Below are 17112 nucleotides of genomic sequence, written 5' to 3'. Positions count from 1 at the left end.
AAAAATATGTTATTTCTACTGTTTGACACAAAATCTAATAATTTCCTGCATCTATAGGCAATGCAAGTTTAGGCACAACTGCTTCTAACAGATGAATGTGCTGTTCGGAAAAAAAGATTCATACATTAGATTTTCCTCACTGAGAACACCAAAAATTTCCTGCCTCCCATGTCATGCACTCACGCAAATCAGCGGAGGTTGTAAAGCTCACCTGCAAATTGAGCAATGCAAAACCCCTCTTCCTAATTCTGTTTGGGTTTTACAAGCTGTCAGTCAGTTGGATAGTGTTAGTTTTATTTGCTTCTTTCAAATTGGTTTTCTTTTTAACGGGAAGAAAGCATTTATATTAATGGAATCCCTGAGCCTCTCCTGAAAGGAGAGGCTGAAATGCAATCCCTGAATTTTATATCAGGACGTTCAGGGAGCTTTTCTCTCCACGTTCAGATGAGCACAAGCGCCGGCAACTTTCAGCCCGTTCTGCCTTTCAGAGCAAAGCACAAAGACAGGGGGGGAAATTTGCATTTCTTCCTTTCTTAAATTCAGCCATCCGCTGGGAATTCCCAGGGTGAGAGGAACAACAGCGCCCGTTATTTGCTGGGAGGGAAACCATGAAAAAAAGATCTATAAAATACGCGTTCGATTACCAGTTTCTAGACAGTGGTTTTATAACAGCAGCATTATCCTAAAATCAACTACATTTCTGTCTTTCTGTTCTCATGTCCTTCTTTTTTAGGAAATAAGAGTATTTTATAGTCTTTTTCAGTGTTTTGTAGGAAAATATTATTTATACTTAACTGCAAAATTGTTTTGATGCAAAACACCCAGATTTTATGGGGGTGTTTCCACATCATAGGGCAAGAGAACAGAAACCACAGAATTTTTGAGAACACAAACTCCTGCTTTCTGTTTGGGTGAAGTTTTGTAATCTGCTTTTTAAAATCCCATCATTTTCTCATTACTCCATAAGTCTCATTGTCCTTGCAACGTACCTATGGGCTAGCAGCAACAGTTGCCTCTTTATTACGCAGTTCTGGAGAAGGAAGAAAAAGCAGCTTGGACTCTTGCTGCCAAGCCCAAGCTCAGACTCGAGAGCTCAGACCCCAACGAGGCAAATTTCTGCCTTGGCCACAGCAGACACAGCTTCACCCATCTGAAAAATCTCCGACACGAGCAAATTTGCACATATTGCCCCCAGGTCCGAGCTGTTGTAGTGTTTCTATATAAAAAGCCCCACGGTGTCACGCAGTGGGGTTTCTTCCTTCCCTGCCACAGCTCTCGGACTGGGTCTCCTGAAAACAAGAGTGAGTTTCTCTGTTGAGTGAGTACTGCGGCGCTGAGGCAGTGTGCACGGACCCGTTTTGCTCTGGGCAGGCTTCTGAGAGCTGACTGGGAGCAGAAACTGAACGTTCCTGTTCAGGTGCAATGCATGTGTGACAGGAGGGGCGAAAGCTGTAAAGATGCGTACACAGCGCTGGTGGTTAACAAGGATTTGGTAAATCTAAATCTTTCTGCAAATACTGTCAATACCTGCTCACTTCTGGAGATGTCGGTGTCCCACCCTCACCAAGCAAAGGCCCAGGAAGCCGGGAGTGACGGCCGGGTGTCGTGGCAAACAAACATCCCGCGGCTGCGAGGGTGATTATAGTGAGAGACCGGAGACGGCGACACATCGCTCTGTTCCAGCAGTGGCGATGTGTCCTTTAGAAAAGGTGAGGAATAAAAGCCTGGACTTTCCAGGTGTCTCTGAGGCAGCGCGCGTCATGCCAGGGTTCTGGCAGCCTCCCGGGGCAGCACAGCTCTTCCTGGGGGGTCCCCTGCAAAGCGCAGGACGGCAGCTGCACCCCCAACCCCGGCGCTGCCCATCTCAGACCCACGTGCTTGCAGAGATGCTGGATACATAAAAAACCCCGGTACAAATATTCCCCGACTCCCCAAGGGAGGGAGAGTCTCGAAGCCCACGTGCTTTAAAAAGTGTCTCCCCTCTGATTCTTAAATCAGAGACTTCAGCAAAGTGCTTCGCTCCGAGGAGCGTGACCACAGACGTTTGTATGTGAAGATACGCGTGTGCACGCGCCTCTCGTGTGTGTGCACACACACACGGGCTGCGTATGTTCGGTCAAGCTTAATTCCTCAGGGGTTTTTTCCTTTTCTGATTTCTCTTTGAAATATTCCACTATCTGACTTCTAGTGTTTCATGCGCACAGCTCTGCCCCCAGACAGACAATATCAGACTCTGCTATTTTCTATTGCTTTAGCACCACAGATTCCTGCTTTACATATTTCTACCTTTGCAATGAATGCTGAAAAATAACCATGACCTGTCAAAAATAGCTTGATCAAAGCCTGTGCAGGCACAGAGCAATACTGGTTGGATCTCCCAAGGTTTGCCAGCCTCCAAAACTGCCATTTTTTGTTTCGGCTTATCAAAGCATTTTTACATGGGTGGCGTTGCTCCTCTGTTAAAAGAGAAAAGTGTATTTCAACACTTTGTGGAATCGTGGCATTGAGTTTTGAGGACTTTTAGTTTCAGGTATTGATGCTTTTGATGTGAATTTAGCAAAAGACTATTTAAAGTTTAGCTGACAAATTTATTTGTAATCTTGAAGTATTTGATCATCAGAGAGAAAGCGAGAATATAAATAAAAGACACTGGACATTCACATAATCTACAGTTAATTCAATAATTTTTTACAGAGAACAATATACATATTGTCTTGCCTTTCCTCACAATCGGCTCGCACTACATCTGCAGAAATACACACATGCCTGGAACAGAGACGTGTCACCAGGAAAGCGTGTGCTCGCCCTGACACGCTCCCAGCGGTGCCTGGAGAACGGCTGGAACGAAACCAGCCGAACCCCCCTGCTGAGAGACCCCCCCCCTCGAGAAGGTATTTGGCAACAAGACATCAGGGTGATTTTGGAGACACTTTGCAGTAAAACTGTTGCAAAGGAATTTGAAAGAAAAGCGTAAGATTCACAACCCAGAGCCGCTAGTGTTCCTGGGTCAAGAAAAATCACCTCTTGACCTCGTGATAAAAGTGTAGTTATTTGGTAATAAATACATCTATTCATGGTTTAATGCTTCTATGGAAGAATAAAACTAGCAATCTACAAATTAAAAAGAGGAGAAGCAGAATTAACATATGATTTTCATTTTACAAAGGAAAAGGGTTGTTGATAAACGATTGGCATATTAAAGAGCATTTCACTTTAGAAAAGTTGATGTAAATTCAAAATAAAACAAAACATACCGCATCGGTGCGCTTTTTAAAAAATCTGCTGGAAGAACAGAGAAGTTTTCTACCATGGATTTCTGAAGTGATTCACTATTAACATTTCTCCTATAGAAATATAGACATTGTCACACCTTTGACCGTGGATGAGGACTTTATTCTCTCTTAAAAAGGTTTCGGTGTGGGTGGGTGATGAAGCAAGTCCTCGCTTTGGAGAATGCACTGACAACAGAAAGCAAAATACCTCATATCAAATCTGTAAAGCACAAGTCTCGGTGTTTAGTAAAGACACGATAACGGGGTTCGTTTGGACGCTCCGTAATCACTGCGGTGCAACCGCCTTCGCCCACCGTCCTTGGCTCCCCCGCCGCTGGGTCGCCCTCCGAAAGCACGGCCGCTCTCTCCACGCCGTCACGCTTTCCTGCCCCGCTCGGCACTCACAGTTTGTCCCTCCTCCATTTCCAAGAGTAGGTGACGTTGAACAGCACCGAGTCCTTTCCCTTCCCACTGCGCGGTGGTGGACCCTGTATCAAAATTGAGCGTGGTCGACTTCATCCAGCCAAGAGGCCGGGCTGGCGGGGAAATCCGGGTATCCCCCGCTGCTGCCGGTGGAGAGGTCGGAGCTGGGTCCGTTCCCGGCCAGGACCCTCATGGACTGGGGCACCCCTTGTCCGCTTTGTCCCATGATGCCCAAGCCGTTGTCTGGGTAAACCAAGCTGGAGATTAAAGGCTGGTGGCCTGGCAGCGCTTGCAAGGAAGCTGGTGACTGGGGAATGCCATAGGGGCTGTTGGATCGCAGGTCGTGGTACTGGTCCTGAGCTGGGATGCCGCTGTGATCCAGAGCAAAGCTCCCGTTGGTCCCAGCCTGCCTCCCCAGAGCAGGGGACGCTTCGTTGAGATTGCTGTAAATCCCATTGGAATGGCTCATTTCCGACATAGAGGGCTCATCTGAAAGGGAAAGGGACTGGTTTTACTGGGAGAGCAATGGTCACGGCTGGCAGCGGTCGCACGGGAACTCCTGCAGGCTCTGGGGATAAATAGATTAGACGGGCAGGAGCTGAGCAGCCACGCACTTGCCACTTGTAATTCCTCATTATTCCCGTCCTTGTCAACAGATCTTCATAGAAGGCCACGGGATTATTATTTTTTCTGAGTACAAACATCTAATACATTTTGGATTTTAAAAATATGCAGGAAAAGTACCTATTAAAATATAAGACTGTGATTTAAAAATAATCCTTTGAAGGGGAATGTGAGTTCAAAGTCTTTCCACCTTTTGTTCTGCATTTTCTATTTGGCTTTAAGGTTTATCTTGAATTTCAATATCATTTTTAGGAGCTACCTGAACACTCACCAATGCAAGAAAAACTCTCCATTGCTCAAAAAAAAAAAAAAAAACCCAACCAACTAAGTCTCAGTATTTGCCTGCTATTAAATGAGCAGTATTTGTCTGCTCAGACACAGGCTAATGAAATGTATTTGTACGACATAAAAACACTTCTGAAAAATGAGCAATATTTTTTAAGTTACCGGCAAAAATTGTTTGCATTCGTTAGGGGCTTTATGGCCAGTGAGAGCTGCTCTGTTGCCTAGGATACAAACCTGTTTGTGGCATCAAGCTATCAATAATTGTTCAACATTTTTAGTTCTTATTTACAGTATATTCATATTTAATGATGCTGATGCGCAGCGTGTATAAACAGACTTGAAAATCAAATCGTTTTTAGGAACGGGGGGGAGAGGCTGAGATGCGAAGCTCTGTGTGTATGAACACTAGACGCACGTCTGTGTAAATATATACACAGAGTTTTGCATTTCAGCTCCTCTCCCGTGTTCCTAAAAACAAGACACACAGGCGCGCAGTCGGGCACTGCGGTAGCACAGCCCAGAGACCATCGCCTGGAGCTGGGGCCGCGCAGGATGTGTCCCCCGCAGCGCTGCAAGGCGCCAGCCCCCCCAAACCCGGCCCAGGGCCGCATCCTGCTCCTGCAGCAGGTGCCCTGGGGCTGGGGAGGGCGGGATGAGGCTCTGCGGGACAAGACCTTGTGTCGCTGGATAGTGCCCGGCTTTGCCAGCAGAAATCTCTGCTCTGAAAACAGGAACCCCCCGACGCAGAAACCTCCAAACACGCAACAACCTCCCTTTTACAGCACAGGGGAGACACCGACCCGGGAAGGGAGTCCGAGCTAGTAACTACGCGAATTAAACCACCCCTAAATAGGATGAAAAAAAAAAAAATTCAACATACTTTTCCCCATAGAAACGTTCAGTGATTCCAGACTCCCTGTTTTTTTCCTCTTTCCAGGAGTCCCTTGGAAAGGCTGCACGTCCGACCCCCGCGGCGCTGCCCGGGGAGCTCTCCCCGCACCTTTTCGGAGCGGACCCAGCCCCCCAGGAGGGCGAGCGGAGTGTCCCCCTGCGGTCCCTCAGCCAGGCTGCCCCCCCCGCCCCCCCCCCCCCCCAGGACCGGGCAGCCGCAGCAAATCGCTTCTCCCGCCTTTATATTCTTTATTCCTTATATTCCGGTTGAAAATTATTAACGTAGCAGCGAGGGGGTGAAAGCAGCTTTGCGGAAGGCGGGGGGCGGACACACAGGCCGAGTTCAGCAAAGCCCCGGCTGGGCTCGGGGCTCCGGGGACCGACCTGTGAAGGAGACCTCGGCGTCACTGTCGGGCCCCTCCTCCTGGATGCTGTCCTTGTCGGACTTGGAGGTCCCCCGGGACCGCTTCATGTTCCTGAAGTACTGACCCCACCGCTGCCTCCCGGCGTCTTTTTTCAGCCTTTTCTCCTTGGCCCTGCGGTTCTGGAACCAAACCTGCGAGCAGGACACGCCGAGGAGCTGCCGGCTCCTTCCCCGCCGCCTCCCGTCCCACCAAGACCCGGCGTGGGGTGGGGGGGGGGGGCGCGGGCCTCCCCGTCTCACCTGCACCACCCGCATGTCCAGCCCCGTCTCCGAGGAAAGCTGCTCCCGGACGTGCCGCGCCGGTTTGGGCGAGTTGTTATACGCGTTTTTAAGGGTCTCCAACTGCTTGGCCGTGATGGTGGTGCGGGGCCTCTTGGCCGTGGATTCAGCCTCTGCCGACACGGGGCGAGTTAGAGGGGAAGTCACCGCGGGAGCGGCCCCGGGGACGTGGGGACCGTCCACTCCGCCCCCCCCCCCCCCCCCCCGACGGCAGACGCTCCCGACACTGCATGAGCGTGTCCCGGAGGGCAGGAGGGCCCCGTCCCGTCCCCCTCTCGCCCTGGGGAGGGATGGGGTAAGGGGTACCTCTCTGCTTGGCCGTCTCGTAGTCCGCCTTGCAGACCAGCCTGCTGTCCTCCATGAGGTAGAACTCGTCGCCGGTGGCCAGCTGCCGTTTGCAGACGATGCAGGCGAAGCAGTGCAGGTGGTAAACGAAATCCTGGGCCCGGCGAACCACCTGGGTCGGGGGGATGCCCTGCTGGCAGGCGGCACACTTCGTCCCGAAGCGCCTGGGCGGGGGGGGGACAAGCGGCGGCCGCTGAGCGCGGCGGAGAGGGTGGGGGGGGCTGTGTGTGGGGGGTCCCCGGCCCGGCCCCGCCGCTGTCCGCGGTGCTGACACCCCCCCCCCCCCCCCCGCGTGTCCCGAACCTCCCCACGCGTGTCCCGACCCCCCCCCGCCACCCCCCGGGTTCCCCACGCACTTGAAAAAATCCTCCTTGCAGTAGACGCCGTCCCCGCGGCTGAAGCACTTCTCGGCCAGCTGCGTCTGGCAGTCGGAGCATTTCAGGCACTTGCTGTGCCAGTGCCGGTCCAGGACCTTGAGGATGAACCTGTCCACGATGTGCTGGTTGCAGCCGGCGCACAGCGGGATCTCTGCGGGGAGAGGCAGCCCCCCACCCCTGTCAGCCGCCGGCCCGCGGGGCTGCTGCCGCCCGACGGCGGACCCGGGGGAACGGTCCGCAAAAAACCCAGTGGTCGTTGCAATTCGTTGGCGCGGCGCCGTGTGAGCCTCCCCCGGCCCCCGCGCCCGGGGACACCGAAAAAAAACGAGAAGGGAAGGGATGGGGACGGAACGAACCCCCGGGCCGAGCCGCCGGCAAAGTTGCAACGCAATTATTCCGGGCTCTTCCTTTTTCCTACACTTGCAAAATTCACCCGCAAAGAACGGCGGGGTAACCCGGGCGGGGTGGGGAAAAAACCCACCAAAAATTACGAGGATTGCACTGAAAATAAAAACGCGGTAGGCTTGTCCCGTCGCCCTGCAGATACCGATAGAGGTGATATAGAAAGAGATGGTATAAGGATACAGAGAAATAGAGATATAAAAATAAACAGGTACGGTAGATAGAGAACGAAAATGTACAGATATATAGAGAACGAAAATGTACAGATATATAGACATAAATATGTTGATATCGGTGTATAGCTACAGATACAGATAGGTAGGTAAAAATGTGGATATAAAGGTACATAAAAATAGGTATCTGGGTATAGATACAGACGGAGAGATATATGGGCACGGCTGTATAGATACAGCCAGATGCAGACATGAGAGGAGCTGGATGTAGAGGTAACTAGATAGAGACAGACAGAGATGCACAGCTGTGCGCAGGGGTGGAGGTGGCGATGATCTCGTTAGAGGTATTATTCGTCTCCTCCACAATTAACCGCGTCCAAACAAACAACCCCGATAACGGCGGCGCTGAAGGCAGCGGCCCCGGCCCGAGCTGCCCGAGGGGGACTGGAATGGGCTCCGGTACCGGCCCCGGCCCCGCCGGCACGGCCCCGCAAGGTCCCGGTACCGCCCGGCCCGCGGTCCTTACGCTGCATGGCGACTCCACGGGCCGCGGTAAAGCCGCTCCCTCAGGCGGGCCGCGGGCACTGGCGCATCTTCCGCGGGGCGCGGGAGCAGCCCCCGCCGTTCCCCAGCCCCGTGCCCTCCGCCCCGTCGCTGCCGACGCCGGACCGGGGTGCGCTCCCACCCCCACCCCCGCCCCGCCGGCCCTTCCCGGCCCCCCCAAATCACAGCGGCAGTTGTCCAACACGCCCCCCACCCCCCGGCCGCTGCCACCCCCGCGGCGCCGGGGATTTAATTCGCTAAAGAGGGTTATTTTTAGACGCCGGCCCTCCCCGCCCGGGCCGGTCTGAGCGCCGGGCAGAGCATCGCGCCGCGCTGTATTTAATCCCCCCCCCCCGCCTCCGGGGCCGGCGGCACATCCCCTCCCGCCGCCCCTTCCCGGCCCGACCCGGCGGGAGGGAGACGGCTCCGGGGCATCCAGAAACGAAACCCGGGCGGGGTCACCCCCGACGGGGCTGAGCCGGGGGTGGGGGGAAAGGCAGCGCTGGGGGCGGAGGGGGGGGGGGCAGCAGCGGCCGTGCCCCGAGCTCGTTGTTGAGCCGCAAACCTCGGGATCTGCCCCCGGGCAAAGCACCGCGCGGCTCGACCCCCCACCCCCACCCCGGCGGTACGAAACTCCCCGCCGGGCCCGATCCTGCCGCCGCCCTGCCCCGGCGCCTCCCCCCCCCGCCACGGTAAGCCCCGGTGAGCGCCGCTGCTCCCTTCCCGCTGCCCCCCCGCGCCCCGACGGAGCCCGGCCGGGGACTGCGGAGCCGTGAACGGGCGTCGCTTCCGGCGGGAAAACGGCGTTTTCGCGTCGTTCCTTCTACCAGGGGGTTCGCGTTCGGCCGTGTCGCCTCCTCCCCCCGACAGCAAAACCATCTCCTGATCGCCGAGTCAAACGCGCAACTCCCGCGGCTGCCCATGTCCGCACCGCGGAGAGCCGCGGGGGAGACCCACAGAAAGACAAACCCGGTAGAACCGGGGGCACCTGCCCGACGGCGGAGTGGGGGGGGGGGGGAATGCTGCCGGGCGGGGCGGCCGGCGGGGTCGGTCCCGCTCCCGGTGACACCTCGGTCCCCGCGCACCGGCGGGGCCCCCGCCCCGGCTCCTCGTTGTTTTGTTTTTGAGCCCCCGTCGGGCGCGGTTGCGAACCGGGACGGACCCGCACCGGGACCGGACCCGCTGCCCCGGACCTGGCTGTGCCGCCCCCGGTGGGAGCCCCCCGCGCCCCGGTGCCCCCCGCCCCGACAGCGCTGTCTCCGTTCGTTAAACGGGAGAGAAAAAAACAAATAAACATTTAGGAGAGGAATTAACGGGAGTTTTTCCAAAGCGGGGAAAAAGCCGGGTCGGAGCCGGGCGGGGCGGCGCGGGAGGTGCCCGCCGTCGGCGGGGAACCGGCGGGCAGAAACTCCCCGTTTCGTTGTTGCCTTCGTTGCGCGGTGAGCGGCGGGAGTCCGGGGCAGGAGCCGCCGCTCCGCCGGGGCGGGCAGAGCTCCCGCCGGGGCTGGGCAGCGGGGCGAGCCCGGGGCAGCCGCCGCCTTCCCCCCCGGAGCGGGCGGGGACCCCCGGTCCAGACCCGACGAGACCCGAACGGAGCAGGGAGCGGGGCCGGAGCCGCCGGCGTGCGGGGGGCAGCGGGGGGCGTGTGTGTCTCTAATATCGGGGACGAGGCAGGAGAGAGCGGGAGGGAGCGTGGGGCGGGCAGGACGGACCGGGAGGGACCCCCCCGGTGCCGTCGGGCCGCCCGCCTTACCCTGCAGCCAGCCCCGACGGTGCCCCGGGGAGCGCGGAACGGGCACGGCCGGGCCGGCTCCCACCGGCGCTCCCAGAGCCGCTACCGGTGCCTCCACAGGGGGACGCGGAGCTTTGCGCGCTTCCCCCCCACCCATTTCCCCTCACCTGGGCTCCGCGGGAAGGGGCAGAGCTCCGCTGCTTTCTCCGAGCCGGCGCGGACCCGCTCCAGCAACATCGCGGCCTCCGCGGGCGCCGTCCGAGGTGCGCGGGTGGCTGCGGAGGAGTGGCGGAGAGGCGCGGAGGGGAGCGCAGGGAGCGGCGCGGGGGCTGGCCGCCTGCCGGGGCGGAGCGGGGCCGGCGCGGGGGGGCGGGCCGGGGGCGGCACCGCGCCGTCGGGCCGGGCCGCGGTTCACCGCGGGGGTCTTTAGCATCACAAAAGCGGGAAGGGATGGGGGGGGGGGGAGCGCGGCACAGTCCCCCCCCCTCTCCCGTCCCACGCGTGGGCTCAGGCTTCAGCCGCCGCCCTCGGGCTCAAAGCGGCCCCGGGGCCCTCCCGTAAAACCCCCGACGGCGGGGTCGGGGGAGTCGCCATCGGTGGGAGCCTCCCCCCGGGACCGCCGCCCCCCGCAAAACCCCCGCGCCCGGATTTCGTTTGACGCCGCGCGGGGGGGGACACACACGACGACTCGTTCCCCTCCACTAATTAGTTAATGAGCGCGGCGAGGTAACGAGGGAGAACTCGCGTCTGACCCACGGCAATGGGCGCCCTGCGGCTGGAGGAGGTTAATTGTACTAATTGACGGGGCGGACGTGGACGTGCGTGTGTGTGTGTGTGTGTGTGTGCAAGGACGGGGGGTGCCCCCCCCCCCCGTGTAGCCGCGTGGGTGTGCGTGTAGGGGGGTGCAGGTTTCTCTGTGTGTGTGCTGGGTGTTTGTGCTCTATTCCCCGGGTGTTCGTGTGTCTGCGTGGGCAGAGGCATTGGTGGGTGTGTGGGGGGACACGACACGACAGCCCCGTGCGTGTGTGCGCCGCTTCCCCAGGCAGCCGGAGCTGATAATTGTGGTTGTTACTGTGAGCCCGTTAATCCCCCCAATCCCTTTACCTCCTGCTCGCGGGGGATTACAAATTAATAAAAGCAGCTTAGGGGCGGGAGCCTCCAAACACACATATGTTCCTGCCCGACGGCAGCACGGGGACTTTCGCCCACCCGTGGGGGCAACCGGGAAGTGGACCCAGCGCCGAGCCCCCACCCTGTGGCACCCACCTTGGCCCCACGCCACTGCTGAGCACCCCTGGGTGCCCGGCTGGTTTCCTGCCTGCTCCGGATCCTGCGGGGCTGGGGGGGGGGCGACGGCTGGGTCAGGACTGTCCCCTCGGGTGGTTTGTCTGGTTGGAAAATAGTGCAGGGAGACGTTTTGGGGACCAGGAGATGAGGTCCCCAACTAAAGTACTTAGAAATGCCAGGCTGGAGCATAGCTGCAGTAATGCCGGAGACCACAGTGAGTCCTGCTGGGTACCCCCAGGAGCTGAGGGCACCTTGACCCTCCCCAGGGCCAATCAACAGCTTTGGAGAGGGAGCAGGACCTACACGGTCTTTTTTAAGCTCAGTTTAATAAGTGGGTTTTTAGTCTGATCCTCTAGGGAAGCAGTTTAAGAAAACACGTGTGTGTGTGTGGTGGTGGCTGTTCCCCAGCGCCCGGGGCAGGGTTGTGGCAGTTGTGGCTGTGCAGGACGGAGGGCAGTGGCCGATGGCTCGCTCAGGACCGACGATGGCACGTACCAGCCCCGCGGGTCACTCGCCCTGTGGCACCATCTCTGTGCGTTCCCCCAGAAGCCCCTTTGGCCGCCCAACACGTACCCTTGGGCCCTCCCGCTCAGGCTGGAGCAGGCTTCTGACCCTCATCGTAGTTCTGCCATTAAAAAAACCCCAAACGAACCAAACCACACCTATATTTATTCCCATTTTTCTCTCTCTTCCCTGGTTCAGAAGGTCACTTAGCAACCCCTGAGAAATCTGGGCTTCAACAATAGTCCCCTCACCGTTCCCTTCTGTCAGCTCTTCTGGGGACAGACCCAGCGGCTGCACCACCTCCCTTCAGAGCCCGGGCCTGTCCGTGTGCGACAGCCCTCAGCGAGTTCCCAGGAACTCTTCAAGAGGAGGCAGCAGATGTAGTAACCCCCTGGGTGGTGAGGAGGGGCCCGGCCCCCCCTGCCCCAGCAGGGACAAGGTCTGCGCTCGCCCTCAAGCCATTTGGGCGATGAGCCGCTTCTTTGGGTTCCCCAGGGGAATGACACTTTTCCAGGCAAGGCCCCAGGCCAGCAAGGAAACGCACGCTTCTGGGGAGAAGGGGGCTGCAGTGCCAAACTTCAAAGAAAGAACCTTATCTACAGGTTTAGAAATCTTACTGGTTTCTAAAAATAGCTTGGAGTATGCCCGCAGGTAGATAATCAATATTGTTCACGAGTCACCGTGCCCCCTCCTCGGTGGCAGCGCGGACGCCAGCGGAAGCTGCGGACGGATTCAGAAGCACCCAGTGGAGGGTAGCACCCTCCCGGCCAGAGAAAAGCTGTTCAGGTTTAAGGGAAAGGGAGATTTGTGTACGTATGGCGATAGAGAAATATCGTGCATTGGTCAGAAATCAGAAATTTTTCCATCGCTCCTACAAACGTTCACTGACATTTTATAAAGTTATGGGACAACAGTGAAAGAAATGGAGTAAAAGTTTACCTGTCCCCGGTACTTTTTAAAATGAAGTACCTACATAAAATGACCAATATGGTTTGAAATGGACACGTACACAAGCTATCCTTGCAGTACAGTTTAGCTAAAAAGAACTAGAAAATACAGGTAAAAAGCCAAAACACACCACTTTGCCCAAATGTTTGCAATTTATTTTAAACAAGCACATTAGTTTACAATTTAGTACAAAACAGTCACTTTTCCTTCATAGAGAGGTATGAGACTGAGTAAAAAAACCAAAACAGAACAGACTTGCAAATATCAAGTTATTGAATTAAAATAAATAAAACATTTAAATTACTGACATGGTATATTCACTATTTTTAACACCTCATATGCAACGCACCGACCTAGACAACACACCCTGGACCTCTCGCTAAGATGGTAGTTCCCATCCAGTTCTGAGCAGGAATAGCAGGATGGATATACTGCTGGAAATTAAAAATTTAGAGTTCTGAGGAATAACTTCATTAGGTTTCATTAGCACTTGCAGCTTTTCTTTCTCTCCTAGCACATTCCACAGTACTCCTTTTATTTTCTATGCAGGTTTAATATTTCCTCTTTAAAAACATCCGAAGAGCAAAGGCAGCTCCATGAATTACAAAGGGCCAAGAAATCCCTCTCGGAAATGACTGCCACCAGTCCACGAATGAACGTGGCATTGCAGAAACTTCTGTGGAACAACACAATACAGAAATAAAACCTCCAGGACTGAGGACATGCTGGTTCGAGGCAATTTTTAAAAAGGAAACACCTTCTTGTAACTCAACCACCGATAGTGCAACACGGCAAAGCAGCATCACGCATTCCCCAGCAGACATAATGTATCTTTACAGAGTATGTAACAGGATATAATTTGTCAATATAAAGATAGAAAACAAGAACAAGCAAACCAAGATTTACACAACTGAATTCAAAGTCAAGAAAACTCTTCCAGATGAGGTCACTACTAGCATTAAAGTGACAGCCTTAACCAGTTAACTGGCAACAGAGTTAGAGCACCAACACGCATAACTGATAATTTAATGCCTTTACGCTCTTACAAAACAAGAAAAGACCACTGGAGGTTTGAGTATGGGTTCATTTTGTCATGCTTCCAGAGTCACAGCAACATTAAAGTTAATGGCGTGTAGCAAAAAATATACCTTGTTCCAAACCCACATTTGCTGCTGTTTTAATGGCAAAATCATCCCTACAAACCTTCAAAGCCTTTTGTTTTCATATGCAGATGAAAATAAGCAGACCGAGTCAAAGCTAACAAAACTCAGGTCTGTATATTTGGTGGAGTTCTAAACAACAGCAGTAACGACCAATTTTTAACTTCAAAATGTGCAACAATACTGACAGCAGGAAATTCAGCAGTCCCACAGAAACCGGACAGATTTTTCAGAGCTGATGCTTGCTATGCTGCGGGTTTAGTGTTTGGGTTGTGTTTTGTTTTTTTTTTTTTCCCAGGAGTTAAACATCCTTTGTTTGTTGGCAGATATTAACATCTCCCTGGGTTAGGTCACTTAAAAGTTGCCTGATTTTTTAAATTAAATTGGGAACTCTGGGCTTTCCTCTTAACGATCCTCCTCCTGGGACCTCTCACTGGATTCCAGCACAAAGCAAGTGGCACTGACGAGCCAGCCTGGACCACCTTCCACCACTGGTTCTCTATTTTTTAGTTCCTTACAACCTGTTCTAATATTCAAGCCCAGGTGCTGTAATTATAGGGACTCTCATAAATTCCTAAAGAGAACAGACCCATGATTGCTCCTTGTGCCAGAACTCTTGAGCAGTGAGGGTCCTTACGAAGCACGGCCTGCCTTAATGTCGCAGACTTAACGTCAAAATTGAAGAGAGAAGTTTTCCCGTTAGCCCAGAGGCAGAAGAGTTGCTGCGGGTGCTCCCAGCAGCGCTCGGCTCGTGGAGGCAGCACGTGGCAGAAGGCAGGAGCTGGCCCCCAGCTTCACCCAGAGCGTGTAGAGCCAAGTTTGTCACATTGGAGCAAGAGCCATCGGGCACATACAACAAACAGCGAAGGTGGCTTAAGACAACCAGAGATAATGCGCCTCTCTATGTCCATCAGGCTAACGGTGTCATGTCAACGGAGATTTTTTTTTTCCTCCGACACATTTACAATAACCACAGGTTATTACTTTGTGTATGTTATTTTGATAAGCTTAAGGAACAAGGGACAGTAAATCTTTGAAGCTCAATTTTGTTGTTCCAATTGGAAGCCGCAGAAACTCATGTCAGAAATGTTCAGTTTCGTCAAACAAACAAGATTTGATTATGAAAAAATATCTCTGTTGAGTCTTTTGTGCTTTTAGACTATTCTTGTCGCTAGGCTTTAAACTTTTTATGCTAGGGCTTATGATGGAAATAAGAGGAGGACACACTAATGGTATTAATACAATGAACTGGCCAGGGACTATTTATTCCTTCTCGCGTAACAGAAGAGCTAGCAAACATTCAATTAAATTAGAAGTTGCAAATGTAGAATTGAAAGGAAAAGCCTTTTTATATAACATAATTAATCTGTAAAACTCACCGCCACGAGAAAACATTGGGGCCAAAACCTATTAGGATTAACTAAAGATTAGGTAATGGATAACCAGAACATGCTCAATTACATTGGATAGGATTATAAACTTCACTATCCAGGACGTGAATTATCCCCCCCAGCTAGGCTCAGACAGCAACTCCTATTCCAAATGGTAATTTTATAACTGTTTTCATGGTTTCTTCTAATTGCTGCCAGCCAGGACCCCACCAGCCCTGTGAAGGCAACTGCCATACTCCCAAGTGCTGTCGCATCCCAGAAGGGAGCAGCTCTCGGATTTAACCATCAGTTAAACCCTTCTGGACCCAAAATGAGGAGCACTCCAGCAGAAGGGCAACAGCAATGGGCTGTTCTTCCAAGCGCTGTACAGACAACTTCACAGTGAGCAGGTAAGATGTGAGCTCTGGACTGGAAATACCAAGTGAAGTGTTTGCCCCAACTCAGCACAAGAAAATTACTACATTGTAAAGGAGTTTTCCAGCATCATAAAAAACTTCAGTATTTCCAGATCTGTACATTTGTTCTGGCATGCTGATGCAAATTTCGCTGTCCTCCACTAAAAACATGGTTTCCCTTCCATCTGGATAACATAATAATTACTCAGCTACTTTTCTGGTTCACAAATGAGTGAGGCAAATTATCTAATGCTCCATTAACACATCCAGTAGAGGAACAAGTAAAGCGCTGGGTCTGAGTCTGTCCTTGCTTATATCTAAAATTCGTCAAAATGGATGACAGCATTAGCAATCAGAATCAGGCTGCTAATTGAGATACAAAATGCCCCAAAACTCTCATCCTAGGAGACACATACACATCCTTGGCTGGAACGCACAAGAGAACAGAAGACTTATTTGAACATGTAATGCTTTCTACTTTAAATATGCAGTGTAAATAATATTTCAGAAAGTCACATGGGTTTAGAATTGATTTAATGGGAACAGAACTCTTGTTTCCTGAAAAAAATAATAATCAGAATTCTTGCTTCTCCAAATGAATCAGCCAAGGTAACAGCATAACCACTCAGTATTCTGGTAGGTAAAATCAGCTCTGGATAAATTAAAAAAAAACCAAAAACCAAACCTGACTTGAAGTACACAAAACAATATCCAATTTCCTTCTAAACCAGGCACAGTTGATTGCATAATGCAATGTTTACTCTGAAAATGAGTAAAGGATGTAGGTGGTGAGTCCCGGAAAAATCTTAACTGAAAAATGTAATGCTTCCTGCAGTGGAGATTTTATGACAGCACTGTGTGCCTCCGTTACAGATTAGGGTTCTTAGGGCAAGCTCCATATATTAAACTAGAACACTTGTGAAATGACTTGGGAAGAAAGGGTTCTGAAACAAGGAATACTGTATATAAAATCCCTGATCATAAATATTAAAGCTGTATCTGGTACTGAACAGCCACGTACAATGAAAACTTGGTTTCCGATTTAAATTTCTATACAGATGAACGATAATACTTCACTTTCCACCGTTTTGATCTCATTCGGAAAAAAAAGTACATTATCATTAAAAATAAGGATGATGCTACATACAGTATGACACACAGACTCATGTCTATGTTTGAAAATCCAATCCCTAAGAAAGACATGGCCTGCTTCGTCTCTTTAAGGCTAGCTGATCCAACCGCGCTTTTACCGCTATCTTTGACAGGTCCATGATTTGCTACTAGCTTATCTAACACCTTCGAGTCTGAATCTAGGATGTTTTCTTTATCCTGGATCTTATTTTCTCTGTTTCCACTTGGTTTCTTCAGTGGGTTTTTGTCTTTCACCTCTCCTGTATCTCCCTGTTCTGTTTCACTGGAGTCAGTCTGGCTTGCAGTGTATTTATATAGAATATTTTCACTGTTATAGTGATACTTCATAAACTGTAGAACTTGGGCTTCATTCCAGCTGTGTAATCCTTTAATTTCTTCATGACACGCAGGACAAATGTCTGGAGTTGGCCACTGAACTTTGGGAAATTTTGGATCTTCAGTCAAATCACCTAATTGGGAGGAGAAAAGAATAAAAGTATTGCCAGTGAATGAACTAGGAAAGCTG

At 52.6% G+C, this 17112-nt stretch overlaps 2 protein-coding genes across 4 annotated transcripts in view; both read right to left on the bottom strand.

The window, feature by feature from the left end:
* Positions 1 to 2591: 2591 nt before the first annotated feature.
* Positions 2592 to 10068, bottom strand: LHX3 (LIM homeobox 3). 2 transcript variants are annotated; one of them, XM_074891139.1, is made up of 6 exons: positions 9938 to 10068; positions 6900 to 7071; positions 6505 to 6707; positions 6160 to 6311; positions 5880 to 6051; positions 2592 to 4184 (listed from the first exon to the last, which is right to left on the bottom strand). In XM_074891139.1, exons 1-6 carry the CDS (start codon positions 10005 to 10007, stop codon positions 3766 to 3768), a joined length of 1188 nt encoding a protein of 395 aa, XP_074747240.1. In that variant the 5' UTR covers positions 10008 to 10068; the 3' UTR covers positions 2592 to 3765. The 2 variants fall into 2 exon arrangements, with proteins under 2 accessions (XP_074747240.1, XP_074747241.1); XM_074891140.1 differs by lacking the exon at positions 9938 to 10068 and adding an exon at positions 8022 to 8142.
* Positions 10069 to 12642: 2574 nt separating this feature from the next.
* QSOX2 (quiescin sulfhydryl oxidase 2) overlaps positions 12643 to 17112 on the bottom strand; it is a 28992-nt gene continuing 24522 nt past the window's right edge. For both annotated transcript variants that reach the window (XM_074891110.1, XM_074891111.1), the window contains exon 12: positions 12643 to 17056. In XM_074891110.1, coding sequence (XP_074747211.1) covers positions 16506 to 17056 — 551 coding nt within the window. In that variant the 3' untranslated portion in view covers positions 12643 to 16505. The remainder of the gene's footprint in view (positions 17057 to 17112) is intronic.

This window comes from Strix uralensis, chromosome 21, assembly GCF_047716275.1.
Source record: "Strix uralensis isolate ZFMK-TIS-50842 chromosome 21, bStrUra1, whole genome shotgun sequence".
Taxonomy (NCBI): Eukaryota; Metazoa; Chordata; class Aves; order Strigiformes; family Strigidae; genus Strix; species Strix uralensis.
The sequence above is the reverse complement of the archived record's forward strand: the minus strand, read 5'-3'. Positions and strand labels throughout refer to the sequence as shown.

Bases quoted from the DNA above. Each gene is read 5' to 3' on its own strand.
- LHX3 (XM_074891139.1), bottom strand. From the start codon at position 10,007: ATGTTGCTGGAGCGGGTCCGCGCCGGCTCGGAGAAAGCAGCGGAGCTC. The intron at 6,312-6,504 runs GTACCCCTTACC...CCGTGTCGGCAG, and splicing joins CGAGACGGCCAAGCAGAGAG to AGGCTGAATCCACGGCCAAG. The intron at 6,052-6,159 runs GTGAGACGGGGA...TCCTGCTCGCAG, and splicing joins TGGACATGCGGGTGGTGCAG to GTTTGGTTCCAGAACCGCAG.